The sequence below is a fragment of the Spermophilus citellus genome (genome assembly GCF_964194105.1).
Source record: "Spermophilus citellus genome assembly, chromosome: 4".
Taxonomy (NCBI): Eukaryota; Metazoa; Chordata; class Mammalia; order Rodentia; family Sciuridae; genus Spermophilus; species Spermophilus citellus.
Window position 1 is genome coordinate 3,736,407 of NC_138185.1, and position 16,049 is coordinate 3,752,455.

The 16,049-nt window shown below is 55.0% G+C and overlaps 1 protein-coding gene across 1 annotated transcript in view; it reads right to left on the bottom strand.

The window, feature by feature from the left end:
* Nucleotides 1-16,049, bottom strand: part of RIMS4 (regulating synaptic membrane exocytosis 4) — a 54,783-nt gene that overhangs the window by 4,810 nt on the left and 33,924 nt on the right. Inside the window, exons 2-5 of the mRNA XM_081292261.1 lie at nucleotides 13,845-13,983; nucleotides 1,728-1,840; nucleotides 1,351-1,452; nucleotides 663-802 (exon numbers count right to left, since the gene is read on the bottom strand). Coding sequence (XP_081148387.1) covers nucleotides 663-802; nucleotides 1,351-1,452; nucleotides 1,728-1,840; nucleotides 13,845-13,983 — 494 coding nt within the window. The remainder of the gene's footprint in view (nucleotides 1-662; nucleotides 803-1,350; nucleotides 1,453-1,727; nucleotides 1,841-13,844; nucleotides 13,984-16,049) is intronic.

A 16,049-nucleotide genomic window follows, 5' to 3' on the forward strand; every position in this document is an offset into this window, starting at 1 on the left:
TTCAAATGCTATTTGAACACCCCTGGGCCAGCTGTGTTTTCCAGACATTTCTGACAGTGACCTGAGGCAAGGAAGATACTGCCCCACCACCCAGTGTGCACCTGGCACATACAGCTGAAGAAGGTGCCACCAGATACGGTTACCTTACTAAGAGCGATGGAGGCTTTCCTTCTTACCCCCATTCCATTTTTTAAAATATTATTTCTTGAGACCTGCTAAAACTGACTCACAACTCACTCACGGGTCTCAGCCCCCATGGTGGAAAACCCTGCCCTCCATAGGACCTGGGCTTCTGGTTTTGCCAAAGTCCTACTATCTGGCCCCTGTTGCTTTGCCTGTCTGGGCTGGATGCAAGAAATGAGATGCAGGCAGGGCTGCCCAGGTGGCACAGAGAGCCAGGCAGAGGGTCCTGTGGGCATTAACCAGGCCCTGCCTGCCCCACGATGGGCACTCTTCAGCTGGTCTCAGTAACCGCCGGGGTGGGGCCAAACCTCTGTGGTCCGCCAGACTCAGAAGGCTGCTTCGGCAGGGGCATGTACACTGTGGGCACGGATCAGCCCCGGTGCTCAGCTCCTTCCGGGGGGGCCTCCAGAGGCATGATGCCCAGACTCAGGTACCACACCCTCGTGTTCACGCACACACATACACAAACAGAGCTTCACCTGCAGGACTTTGCCCTGGGGACTCTCAGGAAACAGCAGCACCTGGTTGTACAGTGGGTCTAGCGACTTGCGAGCGACTTTGGTCTTCTTCTTAGCGATGCAGACCCCGTTCTCTAGCAGGTAGGCCTTGATGTAGGCCGCTGGGGACAGAGGCCAGTGGGACAAGTTCTAGGCTGGCCCCTCATGGGGTGGGCAAAGGGGTGCCGCCCACCCACTGCCCAGAGAGGAGTGGCCCCAGGGAGTCTGGGAGGAGGCCCAGGAGCAAGTGAGGCATGGTGGGTGGTAGGTGCAGCTAGCACTGGGCGGCCCCCTCTCCTCAGGCCTTCCCCTCCCCTGCTCTGCACTCCCCTGTCCTCTCAGCCCACGACCTGCCCACCCCCCCTTCACATTCATTGCTGACCCACTCACTCAACAAGCTGACGAGGCACGTGTTGAGTACCCTGCTAGTCATGGGGTACAGCTACAGACCGGAAACACGTGCGCCTTCCCGGAGCTCACTGCAGCGGCCGGACAGACAAGGCTGACCCATAATCTCCACTGGGTCCCTGGGGCCAACACTAAACCACCAGCTCCACGTAAGCCACCAGCTTTGGAACAGAGGAGCCTCCCATGATTGGGCCCCAGTCTCTCTCTTCTAGACCCTCTCGGACCTCCACCCACGGCTTGCAGAGAGGAGCTGGCCCCACACCTGGCAGTGTCTTGGAGCCTGGTTTGGCTGTCAGTCCCCGAGCCTGGATGATGTCCACTTCCAGCTGACCATTCCGCTCCTGTAAGCCAATCTCCACGTCACCTGCAGGAGGCCCCAGGAGATGACACTGAGAAATGGGAACTCAGCAAGGACCCAGTGGCTCCTCTCTGCTTAGGGATGAAAGCCCCTTCCCCTGCTCCAGCCCGAATAAGACCAGCGTCAACCCCATGCCAGGGTCCAGGCTCTGCCAGGGCGTGACCATGCAGGGCAGGCTCCAGGTTGGGTACCCAGAGCAGGGCAGAGGGGAAGGGGAGACGCAGGACTTCCGTTGGGACTCCCCATCCCTGTCCACAGGTAGCAGGCGTTTGGGGACTTACCCATGGGTGTGGTGGCCAGGGTCTGGCGGCCCACAAACTGCGCTGGCCCCATGCTGCCCAGGAAGTCACTGAACTGGGCATCCGATGCCAGACAAACTCCCCCGTAGTTAAGGCTGCAAGGAGAAAAGGTGAACATAAATGTTCCCAGGGTGAGACAGAACTCCGGAACTGGGGCAGGTAGCTCCAGAACATTCCCCTTTCCCTGCGGATCGTCGTCCACGTCCATCACCCAGACTCTCCTCGCTGAGCCTCCAGGGAATGGCTGAGCGGACACTGACCTCTCGGGCTGTGAGAACCACAGGAGATGGTCTGTTACAGGCCAGGCTCCTGTTCTCTGAGGCCTTGATCCTCTAAGGGTGGTCCGGAGCCAGCAGCATCACATCCCCTGGAGCTAACTGATCACACTGCACCTGACTCCACCCCCTTCCCCTCTGTTGAATCAGAATCTGCAGTTTAGCCTGAGTCCCCGACGACCACTTTACACACCAAAGTTTGAGGTGTCCCGACAGCAGCTTCGGACCTCAAGGTGAGCTGCTGTTGCTGCTGCCTGGCTACCAAAATCCACTTCCCCTTCCTTTGGTAATAAGATCTCAAATTTCCTTTGGGGATCCCTCTCCATGGCATGTGACTGCAGTGGCTGAGCCGGCAACTCAGCCTGGCCAATCAGGCCATTCCTTCTCCTTGGCCAGCTGGCACAGAGAATCAGGCCTGTGGCCTAATTCAGTCAACAAGAATCTGCCTGGGAGCTTTGTATGAATTTGAGAGCAAGAGCTCTCTTTCCCCACCAGATGTGGGTCTCAGACATAGGATTGGAGCTTCATGGAGCAGAGCCATGGGATGGCCTGTCCCCCTGCAAAGCACCTGCAGACTCTACCAGTCCCCATCCTGGCTGCCCACGTCCCTCAACACTGTGAGGCACCCCAGTTGGCCAGCAGGTTCTGGTTTTGAGTAAGCAGCCATCAGGTCAATGCAGGATGGTAACTTGACATTCTAGCCCGAGTGCTTTTCACTGTCGCAATTCCCACTCCCCCTGCCCTGTCCCCCACAGAGGCAGCAGCAGATTGTCTGATGTCCACTGCCTCAGAGGAGGGCAGCCCTTAGGGTGCAGAGATTAAGAGAGGTTCTTGGCTTTTCGGTCCCAAGAAACAGACTTAGAAGAACAGGTACCAAACCAGGCTGTCCTGCCCCAAACCAGCCAGAGAGAAAGTCAGGCAAGGTTCAAAATGACCAGAATGACGGGTGGTGTCTGAGGACCTCTCACTCTGCCTCCACGGTCCCTGCAGCTCAGTGATGACAGCCAGCATGACCCAGCTAAGCACAATTCCCTGGCACACTAGGAACTACACCAGTGTCCCTGTCACTCATTCATTCATTCGACAAGTGTTTATGGAGCACACACTACTTCCAGGCACTGTTCTGGATATAGAGTGTGTCAGGGAACAAGTCAGTGATCCTGCCCTCGAGTGGTTAGATTCTAGTGGAGGAAGACACATAAAAAAAAATATTATCCCTAAAGTATATAGTATGTCAGATGGCAGTAAATGTTGGTGGGGGGAGAGGACAAGAAAATTCCAGTGTGTGGGTGCGGCTGCAATGCTGAACAGTCGACCAGGGTCTGTCCTGAGGTCTCTACTTCAGCCGTCCCTCCGTATCCACAGGGATGGGTTCCAGGACCTCAGAGACCAAAACCCACAGTGCTGGAGTCCCGGATTTAAACGGTGTAGGATTTGTACCTGATCCTCACGTATATTTTAATTTGATCATGTCTCAATTACTCAGACACCTAGCACAGTGGAAATGCTATTTAAATGACTGTTACACCTTACATTATGTGGGGAATAATGACGAGAAAGGAAAACATCTGTACCTGTTCAGTACAGTTGTAAACAATGGAGACCCGAAGCCCACCAAGGCGCTCAGAGCTCTGAGAAGGGGCTGCAGTGGGGGCCTCCCCAACTCCCTTGTGTGAGTCCAGCACCGTGCTTAGCGTGTGGCAGGTCCACGTTTTGACTCTGGGAACTTTGGGGAAATTTTTTTTTCAGATATTATTGATCTGAGGTTGGTTGGATCTACAGATGCAGAACCCCTGGGTACAAAGGGCTGGTTGTACTTTGAACGTTACCCCAAGGCCTCTTTTAGCAATTTACACAGAGTCTTTCTACGTAAACTTCCACATAAGCACAAGCCTCGGGGAAATCTGAACCAAGTCAGATTGACTTTCCACAAACACCAGAAAAATGGAGACTCCATACTGAGAGTCAAAATAGCAAAGTCCAGAGCTTACAGAGTGACCCGGCATCTCAGGGCTCCTACAGGTTTTAACTGCTTCTGCCTTTCGGCCCCAGGCTGCTACTATTCCTGGGCTCATTACACAGATTGGCGGGAGAGGTCGGAAACCTGCCTGCCCTCCTGCCCTCTCTTGGCTCAGCTCGCCGCATGCTCACACAGACCACACAGTCTGAGGGCTCGATTTCTGCTGTGACAGCACTTTCCACCTGTGCGCAGGGCAGGCTGGAAGCTCCCAAGGGTTAACACCCCAGAAACAGCCCCAACCAGTGACAAACTGGGAGTGGTGTGCCGCAGGGATGACTGGGACCCACATCCAACATGGTCTCCCTGCGTCCACCGCCCACGGTGCTCAAAGGCTGAGTAACCCTCCTGCACTGGCTCCTTCTCCTCCCATCTCCTTCCTCATGCTGCCCCGTCGCTGGGGACTCCAGGGAACACCTCACAAAAGCACTCATTTCACTTTCATCTTTGAGTCTGGGTCTGCTTCTGAGAGAAACCAAACCAAGACAGACGCTGAGCAGTTCTGGAGCCCAGGTCGTCGGGCTTCTGTGGCTACCATCCGGATGACTTTACTATGCTGTATTTTTAATTAATCAAGTATCTAAAAAAATAACGCCACTTAAACACCTGGGGACTGGAATATGTACTCAGTAATACTCTGATCAAACCAAAGGCCCTGAGTTAACATCACCGAGGCGAACAGCTGAGCTCAGGGCAACTAGGCCTTCCCTCCAGGCCCTGGGACTCTCCGCCCCACCCTCTTAGCCCTCTGAGGGGCACAGGCTGTCTTGTAAGGTGGGTGGACTCTAAAAGCAAAAGAAATGGCTGGGCCACTGGGCTCCGAGGCGTGGAAGGAGCCCAGTCGCTCAGACAGAGAGGCCTTCCACAGCCGGAAATTGAAAGTTTCCTCCACCGTCTCACTGCCTGCTCCTCAGTTCCTGGTGGGGTGTGAGCAGACAATGGGGAACTGGCAGGCCTGGTAATTAGTGGTAATTGTTTCTAATATCTGGGCGGCTGCCTGATTTCCCATCCCAGGGTGCCTCGCTGGCTGCCAGGGAACCAGGCTAATGCCCTGGAAACCCTGAGCCAGCGTGTCCTCCACGGGCTGGAGGAGGAGGTCAGTGTGGCCGCTTCCTGCTGGCCGAAGGGCTGGCGGCTCTGGAGACCCCCTCCACCTTGGGTCTCCCCTGGAGCAGGAAAAAAGGCTACTAAGTCAGACCTGGAGCTCTGACAAGTTGCTGTCCTCACTGCATTTTAGTGCTCTTATCTGTCAACAAGATCGCATTACCCCGTGGAGAGGGGACAGTCATTTAGGAGGCTGGAGCCTATGCTCTTAACAGTTGTAAATGTTTCCAAATTGTCTTCTTACAGGGCTCATTAGCAGAGGCACACTTAGAGCTGGCTGAATTATGAAGTGCCACATCATGCTACTACTTAGACCAGTCCTTGTATGCAACAGGAGCTTAATACATGTTCATTATCAAACCCCACAGCTGGTCTCAAACAGGCAGAATGAAGGATACTGGTTAAGATTGGACTTTGGCATAACATGGACCTTGGATCCTATGTGCAATCTGGGACTGTTTTCTGTCTGTCTGTCTTTCTTTCTTTCTTTTTTTTTTTTCTTTTAGGTACTGGATATTGACCCCAGGAGCACTCTACCACTGAGTTACAGTGGTAGCGATCTCCCTACCTCAGCTTCCTCCTAATTGACTATCCAATTTCCACTCTTTTGGGGAGTGTGGGGGGGTAGCAGGAGTTGAACTCAGGGGCACTCAACCACTGAGCCACATCCCCAGCCCTATTTGCTTGAGTTTGACTTAGAGACAGGGTCTCCCTGAGTTGTTTAACGCCTTGCTTTTTGCTGAGGCTGGCTTTGAACTCACAATCCTCCTGTCTCAGCCTCCTGAGCTGCGGGGATTACAGGTGTGTGACACCGTGCTGGACCCCAGAACTTTTTATTTTGGATTTTGAGTCAGGGTCTTGCTAAGTTGCCAAGGCTGATCTTGAACTTGCGATCTCCCTGCCTCAGCCTCCTCCTGAGTCAGTGGGATCAGCAGGATCTGTGGGAGCAAGTTTTTAACCTCTCTTAGCTGCAGTTTCCTTATTTATAAAATGGGAATAAATGGTAATTGCCTTGCTGAATTGCTGGGGAGAGCTGGTGAGATAAGTCAGACTCGGCACAGAGGATCTGCTGTGAACCCAGGAGGGAGACGCCCTGGTCTGGCCTGTGGGGCCTCCTCTTGGCACTCTCATGGCTTCTCCAGGCCTGTTAGGCAGTGCAGCAGCTGGAGAGGTGGGGCAGGGCTGCAGGCCAGGTTCCTCCAGGGATGGCAGGCCCTGAAACAGGGGACACCCGTGTTCGACTGGCCTTTCATTTTGTGTTAATGCTGAAATGAGATTTCTTGCACTTCAAATTCCGTTAGTTTTGTTCATGGACCTAAAAGTCATCTTTTTTTTTTTTTTATATCATTAACCTTTGAGGTTGGTTTGGCCCCTGGATTTTCTGTGCTCTTGATAGTTAAAGTAATAATTGGGTTTTCTGGGGTTCACTCCAGTCTCTTTTCCAGATGGGTCACCGGTCTCCACAACATCAGGAATCTTAAGGTTGCAAAAGCCTCGCGGTGATGACTGGCTACAGGGTTCTCTGAAAGCTCCTGGGAATTCACTGCCCACTTGTGCACCCCTGCATGTCCGTCTGTCCAACCACCCTGCCATGCCTACAAATACATCAATTCTGCTGTAGTGCAAAGTATGCAGTTCTAAAAATTACTGTGGGTTGCAAAATCCTGCAAAGAAGAACACGGCTTATGGAGAAAATGGGGTCAGTGTCACATTAAAAAAAAAAGGAGGACAGGAACCTAGTAAATACAGTAGCAGGGCAGCAGTCTGATGCATGCTAAATGGTTCTGAAATGCATAAAAATACGAGTACTGCACTTTTCCTTGAAAACCTGGTTTGCTCAAGGACGTGGAAGTTTGCTTGTCAGAAGAGAAGCAGACAGCGAGTTACTGAAATGGGGTGGAAAACTGTCCCGCCAGGAGTGGCTCATGACACCCGGTAACCTGAGGGCACCTGAGCCGTGTGGGGTTTTGCGCATGGCTGGTGGGGGACAGCCTCTGCATTCACCTGGTGTTTCTCATGGACGAAACCAACGCCTGACTGAGCAAACGCGAGATCCCTGTTATGCTCAGATTGTTCCCTGATACTGCCATCATGTTGGAACAAATTCTGGTTTTCAAAACCAGCGCTTGTAGCAGAATCGACCGAGTGCCAGGACACACCGCGTCACACAATCCTGACTGGCTTTTCAGGCATTCAAGACAGTTCCAAACCGGCCCCACTCCCATGAGAGTGTGGCTTGTGGGCGTGAAGCCAGGGATTTATTTTTTATTTATCAAAAATGTGTCATGAGTCAAGTACTGATCGTACTAAGTTATTCATGTTATCTCACTTGATCCTCTTAACAACTCTCTACGAAAGCTAGGCATTTGTGATCGATGCCCATTTCACAGAAGGGTAAATCCAGGCACGGAACTGTTAATAAGTAAATCAAGATCTACCTGCTAGGATTTGAACCCCAGGGGTCTGACTCTAGAGTCCACCTTCTGAGCCATTACAGTAGATAGTCAACCTTTAGTGTCCCCGGGGAGTTGGTTTCAGGACTTCCCACAGACTCCCAAACCCATGTATGCTTATGTTCCTTACATAAGGTGGTGTAGTATTTGCAAACGACCTACGCACCTCCTCTGTATATTTTAAATCATCCCTAGATCATTTGTAATCCCTAATCAATGTCAATTCTATGCAAACCATTGGTTTTACTAGACCGTTCAGGGAATGACAGCAAGAAAAAAAGTGTTCACACATTCAGTACAAACACTGTTTTTTCTCCTGACATTTTCCATCGGAGGCTGATGGAACCCACGGAGGCAGGACCCTTGGGTGTGGAGGGCTGACATCTGGCTCCACTGCCCTGAGGGGCCCTAAGTGCTGGGGTCAGACAGGCCTGGGTTTTCATGGAGTCACCTGATTCCCCTCTCTAGGCCTCGGCTCCCTTTTCAGGAAACAGGGATAAACAATGACGGGAGAGTTCTTGGTGCCGCTGAAGCAAAGGAGACAAACTCCTCAGAAGGACTGGCACCATCGAATGCTCCACAAATAGGAGCGCTTGTGAAACAGAGGGACGACCCCATCTGATGGGGGCCCCTAGCCACACCAGTCCCACTTTGTCCTTTAGGCACAATGACCTGCTACAGCAGAAGAGGGGAAGGGGAGGGGGTCTGACCATCTTCCGACCCCCAGGCCCACAGTGAACAGGGAAACTGCGTGGCAGACGTGTGACCCTGAGCTGGGTGCGTTTATGCCCTGTCACTGGCTCACATGCTGCTTTCCTGGGATGTGGGCACAGTGACCCAGACGCCCAGAGGCCTGGCTGCTGATGACCCAGACACTTCAGGTCAACAACAGGCAGAGGGGAGGAGCAGGTGGGGCCTGGGAGAGAACTCTAGGAGCCCCCCAATGGACAGAGGATGTGCGGCCCTGGCTTTTGTGAGATGAGGAAGGCTGCGGGGGGCGGAAGGAAAGGACATTGAGTGGCTTCGGCTCCCCACATCTGTTCACCAAAATCTGCAGAGCATGTGGGCCAGCCGGGTGGACACGGAATCTGGTGTCCAGTGGGACGGACACACACAGGGGACATTACAGTAGAGAGTAGAAGGTGCTGTGACGGGGAGTCCAGGGCCCGTGGGTGCTGCTGATGCCGCCGGAGGAGTGGCGGGCCGCGCTCACTCTTCCACTTGCCCAGCCCACACCCAGGGCAGACATTGCTAATCGACTTCAGCCCTGCCAGGCCCGGACTTGGCTCCAGAACCCTTCTCCACACAGACTCCGGGGAGCCACTATCAATTAGCTGGAGTTGGCACATGAGCTGAAGCCTGTGTGCCAGTTCTGAGCTGAGATCTGGAGGCGGCATGAGTCAGAGGGCGAAGCGGGAGTACAGGCAGAAAAAGGAGTGCCAGGCGCGGAGGCAACGGCCGCGGAAACTTGGGGTGAGGTGGGGAAGTGTGGAGGGATTGGGGTGGTGGGCCGGGCCGCAAGGCTGGGGACTGGGAGAAGCCTAGAGAGGCAGAGAAAGTGTGAGGTGACACAGTGGGAATGTGGACCAAGGAGACTTGCTGGTATCTAGGGGAGAGTGACAAGTGGCCTCAACCAGGGCCACTCATGGATGCAGATGGGGGGAAATGGATGGATTCAAGGAATAATCGAGAGTAAAATGGGGGGCCAACTGTGGATTAGGTAAGAGAAAGAGAGGGGAGCCCTCGGAGAGAAGTCCCAGGCTTCGGCTGGGCAGCAGGAGATGGAGGCTCTGCCCTCAGGCAGTGCGTGGCTCTGTGGGCCCACCCCCCAAAAAACTGTTCAGTGTCCACGACTTCTAATTGCAGCAGTGACATTCCTTTGCCTAAGTCTCGTGGCCTCTAAAGGACTCTGGTCCTAGCCCCTCTCTCTACAAGAAGAGCAAGACTCCCAACAGGAGCAGCCTCCAGTCAGTAACTGAGAAGAGCCGGAGTGTACATACCTCTGCCCTCACCTCTGGGGATAACTGCCGGCTTCCCCAGCAGGACTCGGGTCACACTGCTGCAGTGGGGCTGGCTGGCTGCTACCGCTGCTGCTCCCACCCCCCCCACACACTCTTTTGTGGTACTGGGAATTGAACCCAGGGATGCTCTACCATTGAGCTATATCCCAACCCTTTTTCACTTTTTATTTTGAGATAGGGCCTTGCTAAGTTGCTGAGGCTAGCCTTGAACTTGCCATCCTCCTGTCTCAGCCTCCTGAGTCACTGGGATTACAGGCATGGGAGACCACACTGGATGGGAGCTGGCTTCTTACAGCTTCATTTACTGCGTACCTCTCCAGCCCTGTCTCTCTCACACGATCCTCTGCCATGATTTCCCAGAATCACCTCCTAAGTGGACTCCTTGCACCAAGTCTCAGATCTGATTCTGAGAAAACCCTTAAACTGAGGCAGTCAGTCAACAGGAGCATCTCAGGCTGGAGCAGGTGCTGTTCCCAGGGGCCTTTCTCAGGGGCTTGAACTCTACCCCTGCCCTTCATATGAGCAAGATGGGCCTGTCTGCAGTGCGGAAGCTCGGTTGGCTGGTTGGCTGGTTGGCTGGTTGTCCCTCCATCCTTCACATACAGAACTCCAACTTTTGACAAGGCAGAAAGGGGCTCAGGAAGAAGAAGCCTTTCCCCAACCCGGGGATAAGCCATAACTAGTCTAACATAGGAGGTCTGCAGAAGGGAAAGATGGAGGGGATTTAGGTCCTCAGTGGCATCGTCACGCCACCAAACCATCCAGGAAGCATCCACTTCAGAAATCTTGGCAGAGGGAATTGCTAAATGAAAGAGCGGAGCCTGACTGTTACAGACAAATGCCTGGCTTTGAATCCTGGCTCGGCCACTTACTCACCGTGTGACCTTGGGCCAGTCACCCTTTCCACATCCTCATGTCTAGGACGGGGATTAACAAACAGCCCCACCACCATCAGGTTGTCGTGAGCCTTAACTGTCACTCTATGTGACTGTATGGCACAGTGCCGGCACTTGCTGCTCTCTTCAAGCGTCACCTGTGGCCACTAATGCAATGAAGCCAGGCGTCACCCTGACGCTCCCACAAACCAGCAGGGAGACTTGTTAAAGTTCAGATTATGACCCCGTGGGCCCCGCTGGAGCAGATTCTGCATTTCTAACAAGCGCCCAGGAGATGAGATGCTGCGGAAGTACAGAGGTCACCTTGACCAGCAAGGTCAGGAGCCACTGTCCACTGGCATTAAGTAACGAGGAGCCCAAGGCACCCTTACTGATAGAGGGCCCCAACATAGGTGTGCCCCTTCCCTGCCCTGAGATCTGGTCAGGTCTTCCACACCTGGTCTTGGCAGCTCTCACCACTGCCAGCTACTTGGTCAGCACCCTGCGAAGGAAATCCGTGGAGGGCCGGGCCTCTGTCCCGCCCAGTTGCCTGGCGCATAGCAGGTACTTAATGGAATTTGTTGCAAATCCACATGGGAGCGCCCTGTGCCCCCTTGAAGGAATACACACACCCAGTGGGCAGCAGCTCAGGCAGGCCCGGCAGCCCGCGGCTGCTCCAGGGAGGCTGCCTCCCCACCGGCCTCGGCTGGGCTGGCAGAAGCCAGGGGTGGGAAGAGGGCGGGACAGTCACACCCCTTCTTGATTCAGAGCCTGGCATCTGGGTCCAAACAATGCCCCTAACACCTGCAGAACAAGGAGAGGGCTGGCTATGGCTCATGTCACCCTGTCCCTTCTATGTCTCTCCCTCATGCAGGTGTGGGTGAGGTGGCAGCCTTAAGCTGGCCCCCACTTAGACTCAGTCTCTCTCAGGAGGCAAGACTGTCCCCACTTCTGGACCCAGCTTCCTCAGACCCCCGGATCCTGCTCGTTGGAATCAAACCACACACCCCAAACCTTTAATAATCAGTCACCACAGCCAACCTCTCCCCGGGCTTACGCTGTGCTAAGCACTATATTTGGGGTGGCTCATGGTATTTGTTAGAATGTGATTGACCCCAAGCAGCAAAATGCCCACGAGTGGCTTAATTAACAACAAACATAATTAACAACAAAATACCAACAGTGCATGATTCCAGTGCTCGCCACGTGATGCTGGGTGTCCTAGGTGTTTCCCATGTATTAGCTCATTTAATGCTCACTGTCTCCTTTCTGCAACTGGAGAAACTGGGCTTAGAGAGGTAAGGGACCTTTCCCAAAGCCACATGGCTACTGAGGAGCAGGAACAAGTCACAGGCCAGGGATGTCTGCCAGCTGAGTCCTGGGTTTGAGCCCTTGACACAGAAGGGACAGGGTGGCTTTGAACCTGTCTGTGAAGGGACTTGCAGGTCCCTGCAAGCACATTTCAGCAAATGTCACCAACAGCCACCCTCCAGGGCCTTGTCACAGGCAGCCACCACCTCCTTAGGACCTGCTCCCTGTGGGTGAGCCATGTGACCCCCGAGCCTTCCCTTCCTCTTCGGTAAAGTGGGAATACGCTTCTCCTCACCTGCTGCAGCCACAGGGCCGCCTGGCCTCCCCTCCCCAGGTCCTCCTGACCTGTGTGAGGCCAACAAGGTGTTGCCCGGCCTCCCTGAAGCTTCAGGAAGCCCGTGGGTGTGTCTAAGGCCGTGCCGAGGTCTGGGGCAGAGCCAGGACTGTGGCCTGAGCCTCCTGGACCCCCGTCCCCCAGGTGCCTGGCTCCTCCCCCCAGCACGGACGCCTGCCAGGTTTCGCAGGTTAAACACACGCCAGCTTCCTCCTCCTCCTCCTTCCGCCCGTCCTCCTCCTCTTCCTGCCCACCGGAAAGCTCCGCTCGGAGGTGGGTGGACCAGCCGCATCTGCCAAGGCAGGGCCATTCACAGGACCTGAGATGCCCCTCGCAGGAGGGGCCAGGCATCAAGGTGTTGGCCCCCAGGCCCCCCGCTGAGGGCTGTAGCCAGAGGTGGAGGGCAGTCACCGGGGCGATCAGGAGCCTGCCCACCCTGCGCTGGCTGGTGTCTGCTCTCAGACAAGCCGCCGGGCCAGGGCTGTCCAGCAGGACTTTCTGTGATGATGGCACTATTCCAGCTCCACACCGTCCAGTACAGTTGTCATGAGCCACATTTCGCTACTGAGCATCAGTGTGACAGAGGAACAGAATAATACATCTTCCTTAATTTTAATTAACTTACATTTAAATAGCAATGTGTATCTAATGACATCTGTACAGGATAAGACAGACCTTAACTTTTCCAAGCCTCAGTCTCCTCAAGTACATAGCAAGGGTCATGACGCCCCAGGCCCCCTCCCTGACTCAGAGGACTCTAAAGCAATATGCTGTCGTGGAATAAGCCACACTGGGAGTCAGGACCCCTGTGTTGCAGACCCATGTTAGCATGCTGTGTGGCCCAGGGCAAGCTCCTGAACCTGTCTGACAATATGGAAGTTGCTTTGGTCTTTGCCAGGTATCCATGGGTTGACTTTTGGGGATCTGAGAGCCCTTTGCCATTAGAAGAGGAGTGTGTCTGTGTAACTGTGTGAATGTATCCATGCGTGTGTTTACTGGGGGGAAAGCAAGATGAATCAAGATGAATTCTTCAGAGAGCTTCTAAAGTCAGAGCTCCCAGGAGCTCTTCACAGAGTTTCTGATTCAATGACTCAGAAGTGGGACCCTGCCATCTGTATTTGTGACAAGTTCCCCAGTGACTCCAGTGTGCAGCCCAGGAGGGGAACGCTGACCAGGTGCCAGGCAGCACCAGGTCTTGGATCTGAGATGCATGAGACGCCTTGGACACGTTTAAAACCCAACTAGGATTTAAGACAACGGAACACAACGATGACCATACCCTCCCTGCTCCCGCCTTCGCTCAGCGACACCCACACGGGCACGGACGCGCCAAGCTGCCCTGGGCTCTTCAGAGGTACCAACCCAGGACTCCTTGGATCGTTGAGTGTCTGACTCCTAAGATCCCCTGTGGCTGGTGCCATCACCCCACCCTACAGATGAGGCAGCTGTTGCTCAGGGATGTGACCTCCCCAAGGTCACGCCGCTGCAAGGTCGTGGAGCAGGTCACCAGGAACCAGAGCCTGCGCCCTGGGAGCTGCACAGCTTGCTGCCTACCTTCCCAAGATGGGCACACCCCGGAGCCCAGAGCCCCTGCCAGCCTGAACTGACCCTGGCCTCCTGGTCAGCTCCCTGGGCACTGCTCAGCCCCTCCTTCCCCCACCGAGAAGACCAAGAGCCAGGTGGCTGTGGCAGGCGCGGCCCACACTCACTTGCCCTCTGAGCCGTAGCTGTTCATGCTGTCCTCGATGGACTCGTGGCTGGCCTGGCGCAGGGTCCGGCTGGGCATCTCCACTGCCAGGCCTGTCTCCGTGCTCCTCTGGATGGCCCCCTTCAGCCTCCGGCTGTCTCCTTCCCGCAGAGAGGCCAGGACGGGAGAGAGAGGGAGAGAGAGAGGCAGTTAGCTGGTTAGTGTTTCGGCGGCTGGCTGCAGCCCTGCTTTTGCGCCCAGCCCAGCCCGATCTCCTGCTCACCCCGGCCTCGCCTGCCCCCACCCTCCCTGGAGCACACCCCCATGGGGGGCTACCTGCACTTTGATCTGGAGAATCCTCCACCATGGACTCTCTCCCTGTGGAACCTTCTCCATCGGCGGCTCCCCCTCTTCAACTGCTAGTTTTTAAGCACTTACTAGGCGTCGCACTCTGCCAGGGGCTCTGTGCGGTTCAGACCAGCATGACTGCCATTGTGGGTGGCATGCTGCTTTGCTGTGGGTGCTGTTCTGTGCACTGTGGAATTTCTAGAAGCTTTCCTGGTCTCTCCCTAGTACATGCTAGTGGCGCCCCCAGTGCAGAAGTGTCAACCCAAGAACATCTCCGGACCCTGCCAAATATCCCACATGGGGCAAAAGGCACCCCCAACCGAGGACCGATGATTGAAACCACTGGCTCTGAAACTAAATGGCATGGGTTCAAATCCTGAGTGTCCTTCTCACTGGCTGTTAGACTTTGGCAAACATTCAGCCTCTCTGTGCCTCCATTTCCTCATCTGTAAAATGGGAGAGCAACAGGGTCATCATGAGGATGAAGACTGTGTGCTTGGTCCCAACACCTCCTCCCCTGTGATCCAACTTCATCTTACCAAAGGCCCTTCTTGACCACCACTGGCCACTCCGAAACAGCAGCCCTGGTCACTGCCTGCCCCTCTCTGCCCTAACACCCTGTTTGGTTTTCACCCTAGCACTCACCACCCCGCCGGCTGTTGGCCAGTGTCTTCTGTTGTGAAGAAGGTGAACCCCCCACACCCCAGGACATGACACCTCGTTCACAGTTGGAAGCCTCTGCCAAGAAGAGGGCGTGGCCTGTTGTAGGTGCTCGTTAAGAAGTGCTGAATGAACCAACACCCCCCTGGGGGCAACCTTGGTCCCTCTGCCGTCCCTGAGGTGGTGGATGCTACTTTTCTTCCACTTGAGTGCCCAGGTCGAGAGTACGAGGTCAGGGACTTGTCCTCACCCCTATAGTCAGTAAGGTGGGACCATCAGAATGCACCCAGGAGTCTTCCTCCCCCTCCTGGGTCCACTTTATCGTCCTACCTGCCCAAGGGGACAGTGGCTCTACACCTCCCTGCTCCTGCCAGGACAGCACACCTCTCACGGGCCTCCTCTGGCCTCTCTCCGCTCCAGTGTTTCCCAGAGGGGTGCCCACGGGATTCTGACTCCCACACGTGGTCATGTTGTTCAGACACACACATGCCGAGTCCTCAGGAAGACACACACACACACACACACACAGGAATATACATGCAAAGACAGTGTCTGTGTGTCTCCACGGGTCTGTCTACCATTCTGTGTACATGTGTGCCTGTGTGTGCCCCCGCCACACACACACACACACACACACACACACAGAGGCACTTGCATTAGACGTCTTCGCCCACCTACTGAAGAAACACACAGAGAGACTGCCACTTGGCATCTGTGTGTCACCTGGTGTCTCTGAACACGTGGGGAGGTGGGTGCTGTCTGTTCCCCTTCATCCCCATTGGTTCTCCTGAACTTGCAGCTGCATCCGCCCCCACCCACCCCCATTACTGTTTCTGTGCTCCTCTGTACAGCAGGTACACACACTCACACACACACACAGACACACACACACACACACACGGAAACAGACTGGCAGGCATACGGTGCTGTCCACATGTGCGCACACACACAAGTCACGTGGGCAGGGCAAACGCCCCCCACTGGGCCTTCAGACCCGCCCTGGGTGGAGCCCCCCACCATCCCCACCCTCTAGTGCTGACAGCTCTCCTCTCGGGGAAGAGGGTGGCGCCAAGCTTTATGGGCACTGAATCCCCATCCCTGCGGCCCCACTGGAGAGCTCCTCACGTCTGCGGTGTCCTGGGGCCTGCGGTGTCCTGGGGCCTGGTGGCAGTTCACACGGCCCCAGGCCCCACCGCAGCCCTGGCTCAGCCCACAGGCA